This window comes from Loxodonta africana, chromosome 2 (assembly GCF_030014295.1).
Source record: "Loxodonta africana isolate mLoxAfr1 chromosome 2, mLoxAfr1.hap2, whole genome shotgun sequence".
In the NCBI taxonomy this organism is placed as follows: Eukaryota; Metazoa; Chordata; class Mammalia; order Proboscidea; family Elephantidae; genus Loxodonta; species Loxodonta africana.
Window position 1 is genome coordinate 121,471,511 of NC_087343.1, and position 27,897 is coordinate 121,499,407.

The 27,897-nt window shown below is 38.9% G+C and overlaps 1 protein-coding gene across 1 annotated transcript in view; it reads right to left on the bottom strand.

Annotated features, from left to right (window-relative positions):
• Window positions 1-27,897, bottom strand: part of EPB41L4A (erythrocyte membrane protein band 4.1 like 4A) — a 325,161-nt gene that overhangs the window by 124,922 nt on the left and 172,342 nt on the right. The window contains exons 3-6 of the mRNA XM_064274891.1: window positions 16,239-16,290; window positions 10,887-10,965; window positions 3,461-3,558; window positions 957-1,077 (exon numbers count right to left, since the gene is read on the bottom strand). Of these exons, the coding sequence (XP_064130961.1) occupies window positions 957-1,077; window positions 3,461-3,558; window positions 10,887-10,965; window positions 16,239-16,290 (350 nt within the window). The remainder of the gene's footprint in view (window positions 1-956; window positions 1,078-3,460; window positions 3,559-10,886; window positions 10,966-16,238; window positions 16,291-27,897) is intronic.

The window sequence follows — 27,897 nt, forward strand, 5'->3', positions numbered from 1 at the left end:
ATAAGCACCCTCTTGGAATTCACTTTAGCGAAACCTTAAGATAAAGGGCTCTATAATCAGGCCGGAGAGCATTTTAGCACATGCTAATATAAGATGGAGACCTTGGTTTCTCTGATTGCAATTCAGCAATTGGCTTATGCTTCTACTCGCTGAAACGGATCCTCTAGGCAAACATTTTTGTTCACCAGATTTATCCTACATTTTTTTCGTAATTATAATAGATACAAAACCAAGCAAATTCAAGAGGGAATGTTACATAAGAGGCAATAAAGCAAAGTTAATCAGTGTAGAGGATTTAACCAAAATAACTATAATTAAATTATAACTTGAATGCTGCAGGCCATTAATTGAAAATCCTACTAGGGGAGCATGTATATTCTCACAAGTGCAGGTGGAGTTAACATAATACCCTCAGAGGCTCCACACTGGTGTCATCATGATTTCTGGATTTGTTGCTATAGCCTGAACAGGGCTTTATTTATAACTGAAGAATTTATATACTTAAGACAGGTCAAATCCAGAATACATTAAAGCATCTGTAGCTAATTTTTATAGTTAAGAAACATATTTGTAGTTAAAAAATAAATTTCACAAAGTCCTGGTAACTGAAAAAAAAAAAAAGAAAAACTCACAAAATGTAAAGTCATACACACATAAATCTAATAAAATAAATTTTCTTTAGGGAAAGTTATGCATAGAGGGAGATGTGAAAGGTTATTAAAGAAAAATATCATGCCAGGTGTCTTCAGGTACTAGGGATTTGCTTTCTTTATGCTTTTATAAATTGAGTTTTCTATGAGCATTTTAGTGCTATAAACAGTAAAGAAACTATAATAAGGAAATTAATACTAGAAGGTTCAAGGCATTCTAGGTTTCATTCTACAAATTTCTCTTATGCCTGCCAAGAGCATAAGAAAATGGGTGGTGGATAATGCAACATAAAATGTGATTCTTACATAAGAGTTTTATGAATCCTTTCTATGGCTTCTTCAAGTTCTTCCTTTTGATCGGGAACAAAACGGTACTCTGACACGTATCCCGCAGTATGCTTATACGGGTCATAGTCTCCAAGTTCAGCTACAAAAACAGAAAAAAAAAAACCAACTTTTTGCATTTTAGAAATAGGAAATGTTCCTACCATGCTGCAACATTTTTCTTCAAATGCCTAATTATTAATAAATTCATATATAAAGTAATAATCAAAATATCTTTAAACACCTTTGATGAACATAAATATGGATGGTATAAACAAAATCCTGACTTAAAAACATAACTTCTGTATTTTTGCTTTCCCAAAGAATATAATTTACCTATTGCCGTGGAATCAATTCCAACTCATAGTGACCCTATAGGACAGAGTAGAACTGCCCCATGGATTTTCCAAGGAGCACCTGGAAGATTCAAACTGCCAACCTTTTGGTTAGCAGCCGTGGCACTTAACCACTATGCCACCAGGGTTTCCAAAAGAATATAATTATCATCATTTTAATATAAATTATTCTTATCAGTTATATAAACTTAACAGTTGTAAACAGAATTTAGAATACGAATATTAGAAATGCTAGAGGTGAGAAACAACCATGACCTCAATATAGTCTCTCAGATAATGACACCAGGAGATAGTGCATGTGATTCAAAATGTATTTGCCCAAATAATGGTCATGGAAATGTAATACACCACTACACATAACCCCATTACGGTTTACACAAAGGAAAATGAAACCAGAAAACTCACTATCTCTTATAAAAATTCTCCTCCCTACGTTAACCCACCTTCCAAGACACAGGCCAGTTCATCAACATGATATTTTCACCAGAATGTATTTTCTAGATTATTGGTGGTCTGCATGTGCCACAAAAGGAAGGACCGTGCCATCTCCTTTCCTCCCCACGTAGCTTGATTCTTAGCAGGTGCTCGGTAATTATCAGTGGAAATACCACTTTAGTCTCCAAAGGAGTGTCTGGGTGGCACAGACTGTTATATACTCAGCTGCTAACCAAAAGTTTGGAGGTGCCTTGGAAGAAGGGCCTAGTGATCTACTTCTGAAAAACCAGCTGTTGAAAATCCTGTGGCGCACAGTTCTACTCTGACACGCGTGGGGGCTTCATGAGTCAGAGTCAACTCAATGGCAACTGTTTTTTTTGTTTGCTTCTTTGTTTCCAAAATGACAATGCAGCCAGGGTTTGCCCCCACGTCTAACACATGGATGCCTACAGCGAAAGTGTACCAAGCACCAAATGTGTGCCACACTCTGAACCTGGCGTTGGCACCTGACCGTGTAGGGTCTTCATCACAGTTGGGCAGAAGTGACATGATCTCTGAGATGTAACAGCTCGCTGGGTCAGTGAACTGAGGCAAGACGTAGAGCAAAAAATATTCTTAGGCCCTCCGCTTCACTTAATAAAGAATTGAATGCTATTCCTGAGGCTAAAAATCCACACAACCTGCAATAAGGCATATATTACTGGTTCCATTTTTACCTTTTCTGAAGTGACACTGACTAAAACTTGCATTTTGATTAAATTCAAAATTTTTTTGGCCAAGTGTCATTTGATAAGATTATTAGTATACACACTTGCTTAAAATAAAAAAATTCATATTGTAGCATGTATCAGGGTATCATTTCTCTTTATTAAAAAAAATATATATATATATAAATATATATAGCTGAGTAATATTCCATGGTATGCATAAACCACATTTTGTTTATTCGTTTATCTGTTGATGGGTACCTGGGCTGTTTCCACCTTTTGACTCTATTGTGAATAGTGCTGCAATGAACACTGGTGTACATGTGCCTGTTTGTATCACCGTTGCCAAGTCTCTTTGGTATATATATATACCTTGGAGTGGAATTGCTGCAACATAGATGAACTTTGAAAATGAAGTAACTCAATCACAAAAGAAAAAATATTGTATGACCTCACTAAGATGAAATGTCTAGAATAGGTAAATGTATAGAGATCAGAGTTCAGTGGTGGTTACGGAGGGCAGAAGGAGCCCCAGTGGTGCAATGGTTAAAGTGCTTCACCGCTAACCGAAAGTGCTTCAAAGCCACCAGCCAGTCCATAGATGAAAGATGTGGCATTCTGCTTCCATAAAGATTACAACTTTGGAAACCTCATGGGGCAGTTCTACTCTGTCCTATAGGGTTGCTGTGAGTTCAAATCAATTTGACAACCACAGGTTTGAGGAGTTTTTTTTGGTACCAAGGGCAGGAAGGGAGGGGGAAAGGGAGAATCATTTTTTAGGAAGTACTGAATTTCTGTTTATGGTGATGAAAAATCCGGCAACAGATACTGGTGACGGCTGCACATTATTGATGTAATTCGTGTTACTGAATTATAAACGTGCAAAATGTTGAAATGGCAAATGTTATCTATGTTTTACAACAACAAAAAATTTTCTATTATTTTTCTCCAGACATTTCTGAAGCAACTATGCTTAAGCAGAACCTACACTGGATGGCGTAAGCTCCAAGCTGCGCTGCAACATTGATGGGGCTGGGCAGCCGGCCCTGAAGGACATCTTGCTTCACCTGCAAGAAAAATTGGTATCTAAAATAGAAATAGAAAAAATAGGTTAATGATATCCTACACTACCCAACCCGAAGTTTTAGACCCTGATAATCAAGGTAGCATCCAGTCACCTTTAATGAAAATAAAGCCACTTTCCATTCTTTTCCGAGGCAGCTGTTGAGTGAACAGGGACTACCTGAACATACCTTCCTGCGTAGTGGTTAAAAGTACGGCTCTGGAGTCACACTGCCTGGCTTGCATCCCAGCCCTACTACTCACTAGCTCTGTGGCCTTGGGCTGCTGCTTAACTTCGCTAAAAGCTAGTCTCCTCACCTGATATGTAGGTTAAATATAAGCTATTATCTCCATTATCATTACTGCTACTGCCACTACTACTGTGACATGCTCTTACCAGGAGGAACAAATCACAAGGACCCAACATACATTACCAGTGTTATCTACAGACACTAAAATCATGTCGACAGGATGAAAAGGTCATTATAGTGTAATTCCATTAATCTTCCCACTTAAAACTACCCATTATCTGGAGCTTTCTCATTCCATACTGCCTAAAGAAACAGTGCCACACACTGTTCTAAACATTATAAAGATAGTCACTCATTCTAAGTAGGTTACATACTATGACTTACATAAGCTTTCAAAATGAGGCCTGTACTATTTTCATCTGTTTTGCAGATAAGGAAACTGAGACACAGAGAGATGAAGTAACTTATTCAAGATCTCATACCACTAGTTATATGGCAAAGCCAGAACTGGAACCTCGCAATCGGACCCTAAAACTCTCTCAATCAGGATGCTACCAACTTTGACTAGCTTTTTTCCTTATTCAGGCTTTCTGCCAGTAGGATGAGAGAGGCCACAGTTCATGTATCAACACAATGAACCAGCAATGCCATCCTCAGCCATCAACACACACACACACACACACACACACACACACTCCAGGCTGTCATTTCATGATTTCTCTTTCTTTGCAAGGTGATTCTTGCTGTCATTGGGAAGGGAAGAAAAATGGAAGTGAATTTTTAAAATCAGCTGTGATAAACTTCTCCAAATGCTCACAACCCTCAGTGCGAGAATCCAAATTGTTAGATGTTACAATGATTATTTCTAGAAGATTGATATCAACTTTGACTGCAAACATAAGGCCTGAGTGAAGACCTGCTCAATGCCCTGTGTCTTCCCAATGCCCATTTCAGTAAAGGGCACCACCACTCTCCAGACGCCCAGTTAGAGAAACACAGGAACGATGCGCAACCACCTCTGCTTACAGTTCCACAATCAATCACCAAGCCTGTTTCTGGAATCCATACACTTCTACATTCCCCTAGTCAAGGTTACTACTCCCTGGATTTCTAAACCTGCCTCTTATCTGGCTTTAACTGGTTTGCCATCTTCCATACTCACCTCCCTTCTAAATAACCTTCCTGAGAGGTAAATAGGGTTCTTAACATATACATAGGATCATGCCACCCCCTTCATCATCAGGATAAAGTTCAAGCCCCTTAAGACAGCTCATAAGACTTGCTCACTACTTGAGCCAAATCTCTTGCCATTGATCGGCCCTCTCCCCCCAACTTGCATTTACTTTTCCAGTCCTACATCACTATCCTCCATACTCTGAATATTCCGTGCCCTCATTTTAGACACCAAGTCCACTTTGTAGTGATAATCTGTGCTTCTCTTGGAGAGCAAAAAAGAACAGTAAAGTGACATCAAGAGAACGTAAATGCAAAAGCTTCTAAAATAGACATTTTACAAGAATTACTGCTACTTGCTGGAGACTTGTGTTTGACTACCCTTTTTCTCTTTTGGTAACTTGGAATTTCTTTTCCTGAAGTTTTTTTTTAATTATTTTTTTAAAGAAGTGTGTACAGATGCACTGTTCTTATTATTGTTCTAATAACACTGTTTATAACTTCTGACTAGATAGTCAAATCCCTTGCTGAATGCATAAATTGAAGGACCTGATCCCACAGAAGTTTGCTTTAAATTGAGAGCAAGAGAAAGAAAAAAAAGGGAAAGAGAAACAGAGGAGATGAAGAAACAAAGATGAAATACAGACAGAAAGACAGACAGATACAAACAGGTACCATATCACATTGGTGATTATATTCCCAGTACATAGGGCCCAGCACAGAGTAGCTGCTCAATAAATATTTGTCAACTCAATGAACGGATAAATGGATGAACAGATAGGCAGATGGATGGAAATGGAAAAACTGTAAACATTCTTTACTATCTCTGAGAAAATCATGAAGAAAAAGAAAAAAGACATCTGTTCAAACTTTCTTGGACAATCCTTCAAAGATAACAGAGATATTTAAATCATTGCATCAAAAGCCCCACTAAAATTAAAAAAACCCAAGTATACTATATTTAATTAAGAATTTAATTAATCTTTATTATAGCAAGCATAAGTTTCATAAAAACAAATTTATGATAAAGTAAAATCATATTTTATATTCTAAAATAAATACTTCTTAGCATCTCAGGGTCTACTGTAAATTAATTGTATATAATTTATTTTGTCCACTTTATGAGACTTAGAGTACAATTTAATATTTTATTTTAATTACAGAGATATGAGGCTTACCTTCTATGTCATCTAGTTAAAGCTATAATTGGATGCTGGGCCCTTGGTTGTCTCTGGTTATAATTAGGGTAAATCTACATCCCAATTTGCCTGGGACAGTTTAAGTTTATGCCATTATACAGTGTCTGGGTTTGAACAATAAATTACATTGAAACCATATTTACATTGTACTGGAGAAAGAAATGTTGCTTTCCAAAACATATTTTCTGCTATAAAGCAGATAGTTCATAAAGCAATAACCGGTTATCTTTTTATGTAAATTAACATATAGATGTCTATGCACTGTCTCCCCCAGCTAGATTGTGAGCCCAGGGAGAAAAACAGTAGGTCTTATTTCCTATCTATACTTATCACAGCACTACATCTGGTACAATACAAGTGAGTGGTTTGAAATAACAGCCTCGTATTTTTTTTTATCTGATGTTCACTGAAAAGAGCTGAGTTGACACTGTTGTTGTGTGCTGTCGAGTCGATTCCAACTCATAAGGACTCTATAGGACAGAGTAGAACTGCCCTATAGGATTTCCTAGGCTGTAATCTTTACATGATTTTTTTAATCTTTACATGAGCAGATCACCAGGTCTTTTCTCCAGCGAAGCTGCTGGTGGGTTCAAACTGCTGACCTTTTGGTTAGCAGCCTAGCACTTAACCATTGTGTTATCAGGGCTTTTTGAGTTGACAGGAAGGATATATAAGTCGTTGAGGATCATTAACACTTTAGCAGTTACTGTAGGCAAGAAAAGTGGGCAAAGGAGAAGACAAGACAGAGATCTTGCTCACTCAGGAGCCAAAATCAGAAGGCTCCATGAGAGTCCTGCATCAAAGACAGCCGTGAATACTCCCACCAAAGATACTGGAAGTACGCTTTTCTAATGACTTGAGGCCCTGGTGAGGAAATAAAAACATATGGAGACAGCAGAACTTTGATTTCTGGTGCTAGTAGAACTTCGATTTCTGGTGCTAGTTGAACGTGAAATAGAAGAATCTAAGAAAAGGGTATCTACGTGCACAGAAGGTAACAAAAGACAGAATTGTTTTCAGCATTCACAGCAGCCTAATTGGTTTGGCTAAAATTTTAAATGTGAAGGACAGGAGGAAATGCTTAAACAATAAAATAATATTGAATAATTCGAGAAAATGGCAGGTATGACTTAAAAAGAAGAAAAAGAGTAAAAGTACCCAGTAATTCTCAATAGAAAGTAACAGAGAAGATCAGGAATAACCTTTTGTCTCAGAAGTCTAAAAGCAATGATCAAAATGTGGGAACAAATATCAATAACATCACTTTACATCTGTATAGCTTTTTAAAGTTCACAAATTCCTTTTGTATCCATAACGGAATGGAGCCCTCACCTCAACTCTGAGGTGGATGAGGACCATTATCCTCACTTAACAAAGAAGGGGGCAGGGATGCAGGAAGTAAATACGTAAGTGAATGCCAAAGAGTTTGGCTGCTAACCTAAAAGGTCAGCAGTTCGGATCCACCAGTTGCAACTTGGAAATCCCGTGGGGCAGTTTGTACTCTGTCCTGTAGGGGTTGCTATGAGTTGGAATCGACTTGATGGCAATGGGTTTGTTTTTGTTGTTGTTGTTGTTTCTCAGCTCGTAAAGAAGCTAAATCAAATTATCCTCACAAAATCACCCAGGGACTAGTCACAAAGAGAAGAATATGTATTATAAAAATTGTAATTGATGAACTTGACATCAATCCCCCACAAAATACTGAAAAACACTAAAAAAAAACTAAAGAAATCAAACAACTGTTTTTAGAAGCTAAAAAGTATTCTCTATGAACAGTCATTTGGAACTAACATTTTCTTCTTTGGAAAGAGTTGCTAGATCTTTAAAAGTTCAGGAAAATGCCAGTGGCATCACAGATAGGGTCTCAGGAGGACTGAACTCATAGCTCCCTTTGCTCATTACTGAATTTCCTTTGTATTCAGAGCACTGTCTAGATCATAGTAGGTGCTCCATATGGTTACTCAATGAAAGAATGAATGAGTGAATAAACTGTCCTTATATACAAATTTAAGAAATGCAGGCCCGAGGACAGTAGTAGCATGTTCCATAGTTAAATGAACAATTACATCCAGAAAGTTCTGATTGACTTAAATGCAGGAGACCTATCCAACCTGGTCTTTCTTCCCCAGTTTTTAATCAATATTTTTAAATTACAGAATAATAATTATTATTTCCATTATTTCCCCTATCATCTATTGAGCTCTTAACTCTTTTTGCATTATGGTAAGTACTTTGTATTATTATCTAACATACTCCTCCCATCACCTTTTTCAAGAAATACTACGATTTCGTTTTACAGTTGAGAAAACTGAGACCTTAAAAGGCTATGGAATCTTCTCAAGATTGCATAACCAGTGAGGGACAGAGCAAGGATGCAAACCTCTGCCTGTCTGACTCCAAAGCCTGCCCTCTGGACCACGCACGTTATGCTTATCAAATATGCAGAGGATACACAGCTATGAATAACACATAATACGTGGAAGGATGTCATAATATTCTGAACCAGAATTCAAACAAGATTAAGACATGAGGACACAAATTATTTGAAGGGCTGACAGAGAAGAGAGGAATTAGGCTCATCCCTCATAAATCTAAAAGAAACCCTAGTACCGATGGGAAAAGTTCCAGGGATTTATTTCTTACTGAATTTCTTACTGCCTTGTCAGGTACTGAGGATTCTTAGCTAAAATGTTTAAGAGGCCAGCTGACAGGTGAGGGTGGTGGCTAGGACATAAGACCTCTGAGAACCTCCAATTCATTTATTTCAGGAATATTTTAGAGCATAACAGGTACTGCAAGCTGTTATAACTAAACTTATTTTTTTATAATCCCAAATTTTACTTTTTTATGTATCCCATTCACCCTTAGCCTTGTTTCCTAAGTACAGCATTCCCAGTATCTGGAATACTGTATCCAATATCATCATATATGTATATATGTGTGTGAGAAGATTCATTGCAGCATTAGCTATAATATTTAAAAACAGAAAGAACCTGGATGGCCATCCACAAAGAGCATAATTCAATAAATTATGGAATATTATTTAGGAGTAAGATGAGTGGGCTAGATGTTGAAAAAGGTACCAGCTATATGTATGATATAATGACTTTCAAAAAAAAACTATATATGTGAAAATTATATATAAGCATCTTTTTTTTTTTGCTTTTGCCAAGATTATCTTATGCAACTGACTCTCTTTTTCAGGTCCAATATGCCTGCCCATTAAAATTAACATATTCATGAAAATAAAGGACTTTATCTTCAGCACAAGCTAAAAATATGTATATAGTGATATCATATTAAATGTACATTTAACTTACCTAAATTCAGCTACTTGCTTTGGGCAAAAAATAAAACAAAATAAATAATTATAGATCATAGTCCCTAAATGCAAGCCAACTATGTCATCCAGTTTTTAACTACATGATCTGGTCTAATACTTAAGGAAAAACAGCTTAGATTGAATAACTTGTAGGATTGTACGTTATCCACGCATTCTGTTAACGAGTCATTAGTGGATTCTGAAGAGAAATTTCTGTTCACCATTAACACTTGGTAAACAGAGGTGAAGTAGTAGTGCATCTTAGTACTAAATCAAGTATCTTTGGGAAACTCAGCCCATCTAAGACGTAACTCCACCGCATTGCCAAGGTAAGGAAAGAATGAAGTAATCATGTTTGATGAAGTGGAGGGCCAACAGAAATGAGGGAAACCATGGACAAGACAGATTGACACAACAGCTATAAGAATGGACTCAAACACATCACTGATCATGAAGATGCTGCAGGGCCTGGCAATGTATCCTTCTGACATACATGAGATCACCATGAGTCAAAGCCTACTCTATGACAACTAACAACAACATTTTCAAGCACTTACTATGAACCAGGCAAAAGTGTAAGAGATTGACATGCAGTATTCCATTCACTGCTCATACAAACTTCCTGAGAAAGGCAGACCTCCGATTCTACAGCTGAGGAAACTGAGGCACAGAGAGGCTTCTTGACAACTTCAAAGTATAGGACTTCAATTGAATTTTAATATAATTTTGCTCCCAGGAAATCCTCTAATGAGTTACAGATAGATATTTATTTTTCTTACACAGACACTATTATCTGCTCTTTTTAAACGACTCTCAAATATTAGCAAGGATGATTTTGACAATATAATCACTACCAATGGGAAGTTCCACCTTCATAAAATATTTGGTGACACAGGTGAAATAATACATTATAAAACATTGGTCTTTTCTCCCCCTTCCTAATGCTAAAATAATTATCTTTAGACTTCCTAAAGAGATAAATGAAACACCTGGGTGATTGATATTTAAGCTATGATCAATTAAAGAGAAATGATTGGTTTTCCAAGTTTATATTTACATATGCAAACAAAGCATCAAGATACCCTTCCTTAAGGCAGTCCAAATGGCAACTTTTCTGTGAATACAAACGGCTGAATGCACCCTTAACAATAATGATGCAAAAATATCCCATCACAGCAGATGCAAAATCTATCATCATGTCACCCAAGTTTGTGCCATTTTTCAAACACATCTATCATTAGACATTGATCTGCCTTATGTCATGTTAGTTTTAATTTAACCCTCATAGGAGATGCATTATAAAAGGCAGGTAGACACATCCAAATGCTCAAGGGCAATTTTGTTTTAAATAAAGTCTTTTGCATATGTCATACACATAACAATTCAAAAGCAATGTCAATACCATACCTGGTTATTTCTTCTTTAAGTTTACATGGATCTTCTGCATAAAATTTAATACCAAAATACAAAGTATATGGAGGTCCAGCTAAAATTAAGACATAGAAATTAGTTAAATTTCACATTATAAATTAGTCAAAGTAGTAGTACAGTATAATGCAACCGCTAAAAATTATACTTTCCAAGAATTTCTAAAGAATCAGGAAAACACAACGAAAAAAGCTGGATTCAGAACTGCGTGGATTCAGATACATATGTATGTACAGAAAAAACCCAGAAGAAAGATAGGATCAAATATGCCAGAACATTCCTGGTTCTTATCTCTGGTTGGTGAGGTTATGCGCAATTTTTATTTACTATTTGTTTTTTCCATTTTTCAAATTTTTTACAACATGTATATTTTGATGAAGAAAGCTTTTCAATAAAATCAAATATATAATTTTAAAAATCATCAGCCTGTCACTTTACAGCATTCAAAAATACACATCTACAAAAAGCTGGAGATGACTAAAATGCTCAACAGTTGGTAGACGTTGAAGTCATTCAGAGAATGTGTCCGCGATACCCTGAACCTGTCTAAACGGATGGAGGCAGCTCTACAGATGCTGATGTGGAAAGATCTATACGTGCAGTCTAGATTCTTCAGTACAGAAATATGGTCCCTTTTGTTTAAAAAAAAACAAAAAGTAAGATATCTGTTAACATATGTATTTTTTCTGGGAGAATACACAAGAAGCTACTAACGGTGTCAAACTTTGGAAAGAGAAACTGAAAACTTTCCATCTTTAATAGTTAGAATTTTCTCATCATGTGTACCTCTTCTGTTTTTTTTTTTCTTCTTTTTTTAAAATAATTGCCAGTGGCACTGTGTGGTAGTATTAGGGACGATATTTGTTTCATTCTTAAACTTTTCTGAATCTAAATATTTAAAAATCAAAAATTTTAAAGAACATATTTCTCATCTCATTCATTCATCACATACAGAAGAACTAGGTCTACAAAAAAAAAAAAAAAAAAGCCACCAGAAACAAACCCTGGAATTGTATCGCTGTGGACAAATACAAACTATAATCAAATACACATTGTGCAACAGGATACAAACCCCTTGGGTGGCAAACACATCATATTATGTTTTTACTAGAAATATTTATATTCCAAAGGGTATGAGTCTGCCCTATGTGTTTCCAAAACTTCATACTTCTAAGTTGTGTGATAACCAGATCTAATAGGTTTTGTTTTAAAAACAGATTTGTTACCTGAAGGACAAATTGGTGGTCACAGTTTCTATTTTTTTTTTTCATCCAAAGCTCTCCCACTCAAATAAAAATGAGAAAATGTGAATATGCACCTCAGTGAAAGTAAGTCCACCTACGCCCAGTGATCCCACATCTTCGTCACTGTGTAACTGACATAAAGTAATCCTAGTACTTCTATGTTCATTTGTAACTGAGTAAATAAAGTCACAAATCTAGAAATTAGAGAAAGGAAACTAAAGAGAACAAGTAATGAAGATATAATGCATTTATAATATACAAAGTATGTTACTTATTATGATTATTACATATACACGTTGTTTATGCAGCCCAAAAGCCCTGTCCCTGGCATACAGAAGACAGCCAAGACTAGGGTCCCATGCCCTGCACTTGTTAGTTTCCTGTATAAAAGGCACGCTTCACGCTAGAGCTTTTTTAGAAACTAATTTTTTTTAACTTTGTTATTATTTATCATCTGAGTTCATTCCATATGTTCGACTTTTATGTTTACTTAATCCCTGTATTTGTATTTCTGACAAATACACCTTTACCCACGAACATTGACGGTAGGCAGGCTCAGACTATTAAATATTTAGAAGATCCAGGAAGTCTATCATCTGCTGCTCCGTCCATGTCAATCAAGCCCTGTACTATTGAACAGATGGGTCTGCCTGTGCCCGCAGGCCATGGGCTGGCATCTAGGGGCTGGGAGGAGCACAGATGCTGCCACGATGATGCACAAAGGGAAGAGGCCTTCCTCTGATGCCAGAGTTGCCTTTAATTGCTGGAACAAGACAGATTACACCTCATTCACCTAGCCAAGCCATTTCAAATGTGTTTAATGATGAGCAGTTAAGCAATTATATGATGAGTTATTTTGGAGAAAAAAAAAAATTAAAAAGCTTCCATTTTGGCTAATTTTCTTTAAAGACTTTCAGCCCAAATCCACCCTCCACTAAGCACTTACATATGAAATGGCTTGTGTTCTAAATATAAGGCATCATTACCATTTTATTGTATTTGACAATGTACACAGCGCTTTTAATTCTCAACAACAACCTGGTAACATATGCAAGGTAGGTAAAGCTCCAAGGAGTTAAGCCACTTGCCTAAGATCACAGGGATGAGAGCCAAGGTTGCTAATATCTAGAGTTCAGTGCTTTTTGCCACTGTCCCATAGAGCCTCTCAGGGAAAAACAAAATTATAACACCTTTAGTGTGAGCAAATATACACATACATCACTGTCTTACAGAACAATCAAAGGTTATGAAAATGGATATATTGGAGCAAGGTTATGTCTAGCCAGATACTTTTTGACCTCCTAACACTGATTACAAATATCAAGTGCTCACCAAGTAGTTTACTAAATATTTATTATCTTGAACTCATACCAGAAACCCTGGTGGCATAGTGGTTAAGGGCTAAGGCTGCTAACCAAAAGGTTGTCAGTTTGAATCCACCAGGCGCTCCCTGGAAACCCTATGAGGCAGTTCTACTCTGTCCTATAGGGTCACTGTGAGTAGGGAATTGACTTGACGGCGGGGGGGCAGAAATCCATATCATTTCACGGACTCCACCTTTAAGAAAATGTTACGTAAGGTAAAAACTAATATTTCACTTTAGCAAAAAATATAGTAACCAGAAACTGGGAATCCCTTAACCTATCATTTGTGATGACTAATTTGGAGGCCTTTAATGAAAATAAGGATTCTCCCATTAGCTCAAGGATAAATAAAGCAAGACTTACCTAAGGGAATCCTGGTGACAAGCAAATGTTCTGTCATTTTTTCTGATATTCCTTCTTACTAATCTATTGGATATTTGATAGTCATTTTCCTTCACTAATTACAAAACAGGAAACCCTGGTGGCATAGTGGTTAAGTGCTACGGCTGCTAACCAAAGGGTCGGCAGTTTGAATCTGCCAGGTGCTCCTTGGAAACTCTATAGGGCAGTTCTACTCTGTCCTATACGGTCGCTACAAGTCGGAATCGACTCGACGGCACTGGGTTTGGTTTTTTTTGGCTTAATTACAAAACTGTTTCATGAGGTGAAATATAAGTTTTCTTCAATTACGACTTTCTTTAATAACATTATCCGTGCTTTATTCTTGCTCTATATCAAATTTGGCAGTATATGTTTTTTAGGATGAGAAAGCTATCAGATTATACTGTGATACTTAAAAATAGAATATTTCATTCCATGTAAAGAAATAAACACTTTCCATATGCTTAGGAACACTTCAATGATGCACTCAAGTAAAATAATTTACATTTTTTCTTCATTATCTGAATAGAAATCTTAACTTTTTTTTTCTTTCAAAAAACCTGTGAGTTTATTCTAAAATAATCATTCCCGAAATTTTTCTACTTTTCCAACTGGTCTTTTTTAAGTATTTGGTTCAAGCAAGCAAGATAGATATTTAGTGTTATATGGAGATCTTTGGGAAAACTTCAGATTTCTAGGTCCTAAACGATAATTTAACGATAGAACTTTTAAAATTAGAATGCCTACTATTTGCATGAGCATTTGCCATGGAAATTAGCTGCATTCACCTCTAATCACACATAACCTCATGCCTCCCTTGGCACTTGGCAGGCAGCTTAGTAGCCTGCAAAGAACATGGTACCAGGAGTCACAAAACCAGGGCTCTGCTCGTCCCTCTGCTACCAATTAGGTATGTCATCTGTGGCAGGTTACCAAACCTTTCTGAATTAGGACTTGCTCATCTGTAGATCAAGTAGGCCAAACTTGATGGTGTGTACGGTAAATATTTGAGGGTTCTTTCTCAGCCCATAAACCAGTCCCCATTTCTAAGACCTGACCCCCAGCCACACCCAGAAGGTTGTATCCCTAACAGCCACGTTTGTACTTGACCTTGAAAAAGCCCAGACGCAGCTGAGCATACTGAGGTGAGCTACTAACTCAAGCTGGGCTGGTCAGGCTCACCCTCCCTAGAACTTGGAATTGTAGTTCAGAAGCAGCCAGTCAGTCTCTGTCTGCTGCTGGGGTGAAAACTTGTAAACTCTGGAGCTTTCTACCATGGAGATGGAGAAGCAGAGAAAGATAGTCCACAGAAAGAAAGAAAAATGATGCTGATATTCAGAGAAACAGTACTTGCTGGTTTTGCAGTTCTGGTTTCCAGTTCCTTTCTGAGGCATAGCTACATTCCTGCCCTTGGGGCCCATGAAGCACCACACAACCACAGGGAAACAGCTCATACATGGAAAGTACAGGCTCAGTGTTGTTGGGGTAAGAAAGATCAGAAAAGCCCCTACTAAGATCTGATTGGCAGTAATTCGCACATTAAAACAAAACTTTTTTTTTTTTTTGCACCCTTAAGGAGCCTCTGTGTGTGTGTGTATTCATAAACAAAAACCTGAATTATGAAAATAAAACATCATGGAATATAACCTAATTATACTCTGAATCACACAGTAACATTCATATTGATAAAATCAAGTGCTACCCCCTAGAAAGCAAAGAGGCCTTTTCTGAAACCACAGTAATTCTTTCAGGTCACCAGAAAAAAAAAAAAAAAACCATTGCTATCAAGTCGACTCCAACTCATAGTGACCCTATAGGACAGGGCAGAACTGCCCTATTGAATTTCCAAGAAGCACCTGGTGGATTCGAACTCCTGACATTTTTGTTAGCAGCAGAAGCTCTTAACCACTTTGCCACCCCTTTAATTACTAACTCATCAAAACTAATGGTGTGGATGACAAAACCACTCCTTAACCTGAAAAGTTCAAGCTCTTTAAAAGCTCTGCTACCTGTCTTCTCCCCCCCCCCCCCACTTTTTTTTTATTCAAATCAGCGCTTCTCTGCCTTTTCTATTTTAAGGTCAAATTTTAAAGTCAAGCAAATAGCAAAATCACAAAGTCAAGACAGGGCATACCTCTAGGCCAAACTAAAGACTCTGAGTGGATCTTTGTATTAATCAACCAACATTTAACCAGAATTTGAAGAGAGACTGGCAAAGCATACAACACCCATTTCCTGTTCTTTGCCCCTCTACTTCCGGAGTTCATTTCTACATCCAACCAATCATGTACATGATATTATTTTCAAACCAACACTTAACAAAGTTAAGATTAAATACCTACTGTTTATCAGTTCTTTGTGTTCAGCAAGAGTTTTTGCAGGATCCAGCCAGTACTGTGAAAGGAAGAAAAAGATAATTTATAGAAAGAGTTGCCTTTTGTTGGCTTTTACTTTAACAATATTTGCAAAGAGCTATTTTAAATGACATTTAAATATTTAAAGAGAAACACGGAATTTATCATATATACTCACAAACATACATAAGAGCTCTATGCAGCTAGAACATTACAAGAAAAGAAAAACTGTCAATGTGCAGAGAGAAGCAAAGAGGAGAAACAGTACTTGCCGGGTTCTTGGTTGCATTATTGAACCGATTTTAAGGTCAGAAATATGAAGATGCTTATGAGTGAGCTTCTTAGTACTTTTGGTGGGAAAATGACGACAGCAAGGAATGCCCCTCCAAGTCACTTTCCGAAGCTCCATCACAACCCCCCACACAGAGACATGTCCCCTCATCGTCTTCACCTTCACACCTCCCCACTACCTGACCCATCATCCACTGCAGGTAATGCTGCTAGCTGTTAGAAGAGAGCAATCAAATTAAATCAAACCCTCGCGAAGGGTGCAGAAGAGGCTGCTCAGCTCAGTGGCTGAGGGCCTGCTCCATATGGCCCATCTGGACTTGGTCCTGGCCCTCCCCTCGTCATTACTGAGTAACTTGGGGCACGTTACTGAACATCTCTGAGCCTTCCTCATACTGTTGCTGTAAAGATTCAATCTGTTAATTCATGTAAAGCCTTCAGGACAGTGTCTAGCTCATACTAAGCACGCAGTGCATGTTAGCTACGATCATCAACAAGGTGTGAGGGTCAATCATCTCAATAACAGCCTTTGGTCCACCGATGGTGCTGCTTATCCATTCAAATTCATCTTTAAATGAATAGAATTTCAAGCAGTAGTGGGAGAATTTTGGCCCTGGGGAGAGGCCTTCCTTTAAATCTCACCTTTGTGAAGTAAAATCCCTGAGAGAAAGAAAAAAACAAGCCTTCAGCCTCCTCTCTCCATTTGTGGCGAGAGCAAGGGAGAAGCCAGTGAAGCAGAAAACGGGTATCCAGAGTTCCCACAGAAACACGCAGTCAAAGGAACTGAGGGGGCCCCTGGAGGCGAAGGGAGGCCAGAGCTGGAACCTCTGCCCCACTGTCTCGACCAACTGTTGGGGACCCCAAGAGCCAACCTAACCGGTTTTCATTTCCCATGTTCCTGAATGAAGAAGGGGCTATTCCCACAGCAGAGTGTTAGGAACTGGCCCACCTTGAGCCACCTCATTCCCAGCACTCTTGTATTTGCCCTGTGAAGACATTCACACCTCCCCTGAAATCCCTGGGGGGCGAGGCCCTGCCTAAGAGGCCTGGTTACCTGGCACCCTGACTTAGGAATCAAGGGGTCACAAGAGGAGTCCAAGAGAATCTTTTTGCCAGTTCCCTTTCCCTTCTCCTCAATTGAGACAGAAAGGCCTTCTCTGCTATATAATGATTATAAGCAGTAATTATAATGTTTTATACAATCCCCTTACCTTTTATTCCTAATTACATATAATAGCAATTATTCACACTAAATCTGTGTCATATTCGTTTCAGTGTAAGACTTAATTACAGTACTAAACTCTAGTCATGTATACATAATTTTCATTGTTTACCATTCAAATAACAGGTTCAATTTTTCAACTGTTTTAAAAAAGTAAAGTAACCAACATATGTAAGTACAGCAACTTATAATACAAACAATGTTCATTATTCTGGTCCTTATCATATCTCATTTTTTAAAGGCCTAGAATCAGTCACTTTTAAAATGGAAAGCGCTTTTAGAACAAAGGTTGTAATCAATAAGATGCTTTTGGAGCCCACAGTGACTAAAGATACGGCTTCAGTGTTAAAATGGTGGTTCATAAGGAACTTCTGATTCATCAAGTAGAATAAAATCTATCAAAAGGTTAAGCTGTGTGTTGGACAGAGAGCAGACCTCTGTGTAGATGAGGCTATAGATTTTTCCCATGAGATGGAAACATTAGGTGGGTGGTGTCCTTAACGTTAAGTAAAAAGTTTTGACTACCCCTGGATATTTCAAAGATGAGAAAATCAAGGGAAACAAATACAAATATCCGTGAAAACTTGTATGAGCTTTCCACTGCTGCTGCAACAAATTACCACAAACTTAGAGGCTTAAAACAACACTCATGTATTATCTCACTGTTCTGTAGGTAAGAAGTCTAGGTTGGCTGGGCTTGTTTCTCTGCTCCAGATTCACAAAGCCAAAACCAGGGGACATTGGGTTCAGTGGTAGAGCTTTTGCCTTCCATGAGAGAGACCCAAGTTCGATGCCTAACCAATGTAGTACCTCATGTGCAGCTACCAGCTGTGAGTGGAGGTTGTGTATAACTGTGACATTAAACAGGTTTTAAAGGAGCTTCCAGACTAGGAAGAAAGGCCTGGCAATCTAATTTCGAAAATCAGTCAGTGAAAACCCTGTGGATCACAAAACCGATTATGGGAATGGCACAGGCAGGGCAGTGTTTTGTTCCATTGTGTACGGGGCTACAGTGAGTCGGGGACTGATTCGATGGCACCTAACAACAACAGACACAGTAGGTCCTCCATCTCAGTCTCAGCCCTCTCCCACAAGTTCTCTTTAGAAAGCAGAGCTCTGTTTGTGCCATCTGAATAGCCCCAATCTCCTTATCAGGCCTCAAGAACCCCAGGACCTGCACTCGCCAATCTCCTCTCCTCTCCTCACTTCTACATGCCCTGTCTCCAGCTCACCTGCTGCTCCCCTCCATTCCCTCAGCCTGGCATCCTGCCTTTCCCAGAACTGCCCCTCAAACCTCCAACCATCTGCCCAGCCTCCACCAAAATGCCACCCCCACCACACATCCAGTCTCAAGTTCTCTTCCCCCATATCTCAACTCCAACAGGACTACGTTTCTACTCTTCTCATGGTTTCTAACACCAAGTTCTCTACCAACTCTCAAAAGCAGTATGTTTGAGTTATGCTCTGCAACAGCAGTTTTTCTGTGCCTTATTTAATCCTCACAGCAACCTTACGAGATAAAAAAAAAAAGAGAGATGCTATTATTATTTCCATTTATAAATGGCAAAACAGTGATACTAAGTTCTGACGTCCCCCGCCTCAGGACACATGGCTAATAAGGGAACAGACTGGATTAGTTATTTGTGTAGATGCCTCACCTTCCTCACTAGATTATAAATACCTTGGGACAGGTGTGGCCCCCAGCCCCTGGCTCAGTGCCTTACAGCTGAGGGCTCCATAGTGCTTGTGATAGGAAAGGGGGAAAAGAAGGAGCCTCTGCTGTTACTACTTTCAGCCTAACTTTGTCTTAAGCCAAGTAACAGAAGTTGAAAGAGAGCTTCTTAGTTTCACCTCCTAACATTTTTACCCCAAGAAAACAAATTTTATAAACAGATTCTTCAATCCTATTCATTTTCTGTCTCCAGAATGTTCTTCAGTCATTAAAAACGTAAGGTAAAGGAAATAGGAAGGAAACCTTCAACTAAATGCAATAAGAAAGACTAACCTACCCCCAAATTTCACATTAACGATAATCTGTGCAAATTTAAAATAAACCTCTTTCCTTGAAAGTTATCAAATTTGTGAGGGAAAAAAATATAATGAAGGTTCTGACATGAGTTAGAAATTACAATTTTTTTTTTTTTTTTTGCAGCAAGAAAAAGAATCAAGACTCAGTCAAGGACTATTCAATCAACTCACTGCATATTAGATATGCTAAGCATCAATCCAGGGCTTGCCTCACACAAATCTCATTTGATAAAAATGGAAACCAGGGGTTATAGAGGTCAGACAATGATAAATGTCCCAGAGCATAAATAATAAACATGAGCCACCAGGTTTCATAAGCTAACATCTTAAAATGTAAAACCCACTTATGTTCACCAAGGGAAAGAAATGACCTTGGGATCAAAGCAGCTATAGTCTGACAGTACTTGTCACGACTCATTATCAACAAGCAATCAAACATAGCACATGACTGATCCCAATGAAACATACCAGACTGCTATGCAAAAGCAGAGAGAACAAAGGGCACGAGGTTTTACCAATAAACATGAGATCCAGTGTCCAGAATACTGGTCATGGGTGTCAATATTCTGGATGTAAGCTCTAAGACTGGGATATCCTTCACGTACTCATTTAACATTTATGGAATACCCACTACACTTGTTCTTTATACATCACATCAGACCCTACCTGAGGAGTGTGAGAACGCAAAATGAATGAGACCTGCCCTAACCTTGAGGCACTCACAGTGAGCAGGAGACATACAGGCATATAATTACAATACAATGTGGTCTGTGAGATAATATCTATAAGATGAATATGTACAAGATAATAAAATTATGTACAAAGAAAATTAACTCTGTAGGGTAAGTCTAAATAGGTTTCACTGAAGAGAAAACCTTTGAACTGTGCGTTGAAAAACAAGAAAAAAACTTCCTCACAACACAGAAATGATGAAGAACAGCCTTCAGTTTTTTTAAAAAGTCTACACAAGCTCAACTGCTTTTAAACAAATGGATTCATTTTTTTTTTTAATTTTTATTGAGCTTCAAGTGAACGTTTACAAATCAAGTCAGCCTGTCACATATAAGTTTATATACACCTCACTCCATACTCCCACTTTCTCTCCCCCTAATGAGTCAGCCCTGCCAGTCTCTCCTTTCGTGACAATTTTGCCAGCTTCCAACCCTCTCTACCCTCCTATCCCCCCTCCAGACGGGAGATGCCAACACAGTCTCAAGTGTCCACCTGATACAAATAGCTCACTCTTCATCAGCATCTCTCTCCTACCCACCGTCCAGTCCCATCCATGTCTGATGAGTTGTCTTGGGGTATGGTTCCTGTCCTGGGCCAACAGAAGGTTTGGGAACCATGACCGCCGGGATTCCTCTAGTCTCAGTTAGACCATTAAGTATGGTCTTTTTGTGAGAATTGATCCCACTGATCTCCTGTTCCCTCAGGGGTTCTCGGTTGTGCTCCCTGTCAGGGCAGTTATCAGTTGTGGCCGGGCACCAACTAGTTCTTCTGGTCTCAGGATGATGTAAGTCTCTGGTTCATGTCGCCCTTTCTGTCTCTTGGGCTCATAGTTATCGTGTGACCTTGGTGTTCTTCATTCTCCTTTGATCCAGGTGGGTTGAGACCAACTGATGCATCTTAGATGGCCACTTGTCAGCATTTAAGACCCCAGATGCCACATTTCAAAGTGGGATGCAGAATGTTTTCATAATAGAATTATTTTGCCAATAGACTTAGAAGTCCCCTTAAACCATGGTCCCCAAACCCCCGCCCTTGCTCCGCTGACCTTCGAGGCATTCAGTTTATCCTGGAAACTTCTTTGCTTTTGGTCCAGTCCAGTTGAGCTGACCTTCCATGCATTGAGTATTGTCCTTCCCTTCACCTAAAGTAGTTCTTATCTACTAACTAATCAGTAAAAAACCCTCTCCCACCCTTCTCCTTCTCCCTCCCCGTAACCACAAAAGCATGTGTTCTTCACAGTTTATACTATTTCTCAAGATCTTATAATCATGGTCTTATACAATATTTGTCCTTTTGCCTCTGACTAATTTCGCTCAGCATAATGCCCTCCAGGTTCCTCCATGTTATGAAATGTTTCACAGATTCGTCACTGTTCTTTATCGATGCATAGTATTCCATTGTGTGAATATACCACAATTTATTTAACCATTCATCCGTTGATGGACACCTTGGTTGCTTCCAGGTTTTTGCTATTGTAAACAGTGCTGCAATAAACATGGGGGTGCATATATCTGTTCGTGTGAAGGCTCTTATTTCTCTAGGGTATATTCTGAGGAGTGGGATTTCTGGGTTGTATGGTAGTTCTATTTCTAACTGTTTAAGATAACGCCAGATACATTTCCAAAGTGGTTGTACCATTTTACATTCCCACCAGCAGTGTATAAGAGTTCCAATCTCTCCGCAGCCTCTCCAACATTTATTATTTTGTGTTTTTTGGATTAACGCCAGCCTTGTTGGAGTGAGATGGAATCTCATCATAGTTTTAATTTGCATTTCTCTAATGGCTAATGATTGAGAGCATTTTCTCATGTATCTGTTAGCTGCCTGAATATCTTCTTTAGTGAAGTGCGTGTTCATATCCTTTGCCCACTTCTTGATTGGGTTGTTTGTCTTTTTGTGGTTGAGTTTTGACAGAATCATATAGATTTTAGAGATCAGGCACTGGTCAGAGATGTCATAGCTGAAAATTCTTTCCCAGTCTGTAGGCGGTCTTTTTACTCTTTTGGTGAAGTCTTTAGATGAGCAAAGGTGTTTGATTTTTAGGAGCTCCCAGTTATCTGGTTTCTCTTCATCATTTTTGGTAATGTTTTGTATTCTGTTTATACCTTGTATTAGGGCTTCTAAAGTTGTCCCTATTTTTTCTTGCATGATCTTTATCGTTTTAGTCTTTATGTTTAGGTCTTTGATCCACTTGGAGTTAGTTTTTGTGCATGGTGTGAGGTATGGGTCCTGTTTCATTTTTTTGCAAATGGATATCCAGTTATGCCAGCACATTTGTTAAAAAGACTATCTTTTCCCCAATTAACTGACACTGGGCCTTTGTCAAATATCAGGTGCTCATATGTGGATGGATTTATATCTGGGTTCTCAATTCTGTTCCATTGGTCTATGTGTCTGTTGTTGTACCAGTACCAGGCTGTTTTGACTACTGTGGCTGTATAATAGGTTCTAAAATCAGGTAGAGTGAGGCCTCCCACTTTCTTCTTCTTTTTCAGTAATGCTTTACTTAATGGATTCATTTTTAAGTGACATAGAATGGAATGCTACAAGTCCTTTAGAGTTGAGGACTATAATGAAGTCAATCCTGTCCAATATCTAACATATACTAGGCTAAGAAATAAATATTCATGAAGGACCACTGGAAAGGGAAGTAGTCCGTTCAGTCTTCTCGTCTGCCTTCCGTAGAGAGAAAGGAGCAGAGAGGAGTGCACCAGTCAGTTTGTACTGGTCACCACGGTGTGGACTTTTCAAAATTGCACTTTGGTGTGAAGCCATCCTGCCTACCACGAAGGACATGAGAAGCAGCTCTATCTCTCTCATTCATGAATGTTCACTTTCCAGGAAAATCTTGATGATAACATCTCCCTGTGATAACACTTGCTCAGGAGAAATTTTGTCTGGTTTGAGCATCAACAGTTGCACTTGAATTTTATAACTGGACAGGTTTTCTTTTCTCCTGGCCTACTATATAGCTTAAAGTCGCATTCTGGAGTCTTTTGTATGTTCTCAGCTTAGTTCTTTCCCTTTTTCCCTCTCTCTGCTGTTTTTTTTCTCTCTGTCCCCTCTTTCACCCATTTTAATATATATCCTGTAGTTTGTATATCCTCACAAACTGGGTTAGATTTTATTTTGTAGGAAGATAATCATAACAACCAAAACAGACCCTGCTTTCTCATCCCAATTCAGTACAACCTGCTTCCTAATATAGGAGAGTGTGAACATACTGCATCCCAGATACCCAATAACTGAGGAGTCATAAGAGCCCTCTTTGGCTCCGATCCTTTGCCAGGTATGAGGCAAGTAGGTAGAGCTCACCGCTTTGGTCTTGTCAACCTTAATAACAGCATTTATGTAACTCAGAGTGAAATGGCAGACAGGCAGAAGTTCATTCTTATTCTCTGTCAGTCTTGGCGAAACGCTGTAGGCTTCTTTCATCCACCTTGGCTGATAATGTCTCAATTTCATCAATTTCCTAGGTAACAGTCTCAGAATTAGATTTCAAAACTCTAACACCATCTAGTAAATCAATATCCTAACCTTCATAAGATATATATTAAATTTGAGGTTCATCCTTTCACTTGACATCTGTTCTTTTGGAGTCTCGTATGGCTCTAATTGTAGAATAAACATTAAAAAGAATTAAAGGAACAACAACAACATGAAGTAAATAAAAGGTGTGCTGCATCGTATTTCACACTGGTTGTGATGCTGATTCTCCTCTGGCAAATTTAAGAATACTTCATTGATATTTAATAATGTTTCCTGTAAGCCAAAGAAAATGCCTTAAATGCACACATAGTTTCCAACAAAACGACCTCTTGATCTAAGGGAGTATAAAGAGAGCTAACCACCTAAAACAGATGCTGGGGCATGAAGATCTCACAAAATGATTCTATGGGTCATTCTTCGGGTTCCAGGGCTCAACATAAGTTTCACATATGTTCCAAGAATCCAGGACTAAGGTAATAACAATTTGTGCTTTTCCCAATGTCTCTGTATACAGATTTCAGGCTCTCTAAACAACACGAAAGCATGTGACCTTAATTTGCTCCTTGGTATGAATCACAGAAGCTTTAGGACCCCAGGTAAAACCACTGTAACAGAACTACCTTGCAGTCGTGACAAAAAAAAGGACTTGTCATTGGAGTGATCAACAGTGGGGGAGGAAGAATCATAACTGGGTCTGATTTTCCAGCAAAAGTGGATTTCAATGAATCTCTCTTGGTCCATCTGGCACCTCATGAAGTGTCACTGGCCCAGTGCATAGTCTTAGTTTTCACCCATGGATCCTGGCACAACTCTAAGGGATATAGGAGTAGTAGTAATAACTACACTTATTAAGTTCTTATCATGTGCTAGGTACTGTTGTAAACACTTTACATTTATTTGCTCATTTAATTCTCTTAATAACCTTATGAAGAAGGAACTATTATGATTCCCATTTTACAAAGCAGGAAACTGAGACACTGAGTAAACAACTTGCCCGTAAGTGCTGAACAGCCAATCCAAGAAACGGAAGCCCTTAAGTCTTTTGCCCAAGCCATGTCACTCTCTAGAATACTATCTGAATAGTAATGCATAACCACAGTTTTGATTTTCTTATTCTCAACTACCAACTCTTCTTTTTCCAGGTCACTCCCTCTCATATCCTCCTGACTCTACAAGGACACACAATTCAGTGATCTTACCACCTTTCACAGCCCCTCACCACCCCCTAACCATGTCCTCACTTCCCTAATTATCCATTACAATCACTCACTTGAAATCATTCTCAATTCCCTGTCCCTGTTCCCTCTGTAATATCCACTGAGGGGAGGGAGGAAAGGCAGAGAACTACCCCTGGCTAACCCCAACTCTCTGCCTATACTCCATGCAGCATCTGAGAGGCTGAATATGACTCAAGAAACAAAATACACAACAGTATGTGGGCTCACTTTAAATTCATTATCAATGACCCAAGGGGTGCCTTGGTACTACCCAGCAATCCTACTATATTTCTCTCTCTCACTTGCCCAGATAACTCCTTCATACTTTCTTCTCTGTCCTCAAACCTCCAATGTTTCCTCCCATTTCTCTACTCTCAGTTGATAGCCTTGCTTCTTATGTCACTGAGGAAACATGCAGCCAGAAGAGAACATGAATGTGTTCTCACTACATATACCAACCTGCCTGCACCTGTACTTGTATCCTTTGTTTTCTCTCCTCTTACTGTGATGAACTGTCCACTCTCCTAACTAAGGACAACCACTTCACACAAGCCCACCCCTTCTAATCTGTTCAGGAACATGATTTCAGCAACTATCCACACTCTTTGCAACACCATCAGTGTTTTCCTTTCTACAGAACCATTCCTATCAGAATATATGCTCTGATGGTTAAGGTTGTATGTCAACTTGGCTGGGCCATGATTCTCAGTGGTTTAGCAGTTATGATATAGTTTTGCAGTTATATAATGATGTAATCAGCTCCATGATAAGATCTGCTATGAGCAGTCAATCAGATGAAAAGTTGTTTCTTGGAGGGTGTGGCCTGCCTCTGGTGTATAAATGGATGTTCCTGCCAGGCTCTCACACTCTGGATCCTGCATCCAGCTCATCATCATCTGACCTGTGGTTCTTGGGCCTTGAGCTAGCAGCTTCTCTGATGATCTTGGGATTCGTCAGCCTCCACAGCCTATGATCCAGTGGCTTGCTGCCTGACCTTCTGATCTTGAGTTTGTCAGCACCTAAAGCTATGTGAGTCAGGAAAAACCTCCAGACTGATCTGAAAATCCTCCAGCAAGTCCTGACCCATGGACTTGGGACTTGCCAATCTCTATAACCACGTGAGCCACTTCCTTGAGACAAATCTCTCTCTCTCTCTCCCTCTCTGTGCATGTATGTATACACACACACATACACTCACACACACCCACTTCACTGGTTTTGCTTAACTAGAGAACCTAGCCTAAGACACATGCCTTAATTTCTTCAATTTAAAAAAAACAGAAACTTCTTTGACCCCATATCTGTTATCTTCTCTTCTGCACTTTAAAATATCTTTAAAAAAAAAGAAAACAAAAAAAACTTCTCTTGTTTTCTGTCTCATCTCATCCTTCTTGAGCCACTTTAGTGCCTACTGCAATGACCTCCATGCTACTAAATGTAAGGATAGATGCTCAGTCTTCATCCACTTCCTTGAAATACATTTGTCTCTTGATTTCCAGGAAACCACTCCCTCTTGCTTCTCCTCCTACCTGATTCATTACCTTTTCACAGCCTACTTTGCTAGTTCCTCATTATCTCCCTAACTAGCAAAGGCTGGATTTTTCTAGGCTCACAGCTGACACTTAAAACTCATGGTTTTTACTGTCATCTATACATAGACAAAGTCCCTGGGTGGCACAAATGGTTTATGTTCGACTACTAGCCAAAAGGCTGGTGGTTTAAACTCACCCAGCAGTGCCATGGGAGGATGGCCTGGCAATCTGCTTCCATATACGCTATGGTCAAAAAAATCCTATGGAGCAGTTCTACATTGTAACACCTGGAGTTGCCATGAGTCAGAGATGGCAAGTATTTTTTTTAATACACTGACAACTACCAAATTTATAGTCAGACCAGAATTCTTCCTTAAATCCAACTGCCAACTTGACATCGCCACTTGAATACCTATTAGAATCTCAAAATCTACAGGTCCAAAAGTGAAATGATGATTCCACTCCCTTCTAAAAACCACTGTCTTCCTGCAGTCTTCTTCATCTTAGTAAATGACTCACTACTCTTCCATTGACTCAGGTCGAAACTTCTTTATCTGATACCTCTTCTCCTATCCATCTGTAAAAGCTGTTGGCCCTATGTTCAAAATGTAAACAGAACCTGACAAGTTCTCACCACTCCCATCACTACCACCCAGGTCCAAGCAGCTATCACCTCTTATCTGGATTACAGAAACAGCTCCATTGATGGTATCCCTGCTTCTGCTCTTGTAGTTACAGGAATTCTTTTAAAACATAGGTCAGATCCGTTTATTCTTCCGTTCAATGTTTCCAGTGGCTTCTCCTCTTACCCAGAGTAAAACCCAAAGTCCTGACAATGTCCGTCACACTCCACTGTGTGTTTTTGGGATGAGGCAGAAGGAAGACCTTATGGAGAGAGTTAGTGGAAGCCTGAGGGCCCTCAAGGAGGGGGTCAGAGAAGGCCTAAAGGAAAGCAAAGAAAAAACTATTGGAATGAGTAACAAAGGGGACCTTATTATATGGTGGAAGAAAGTTTAGCAACACTGTTGCCTGCAGCAACATGGAAAACAAAACAAAAAAAATGTACCTAATGAACTGGATGATCCAGATAGGGAGATTTCCAGGCAGACTGTTGAAAGTGCCGATTGGCTTCATTTTGC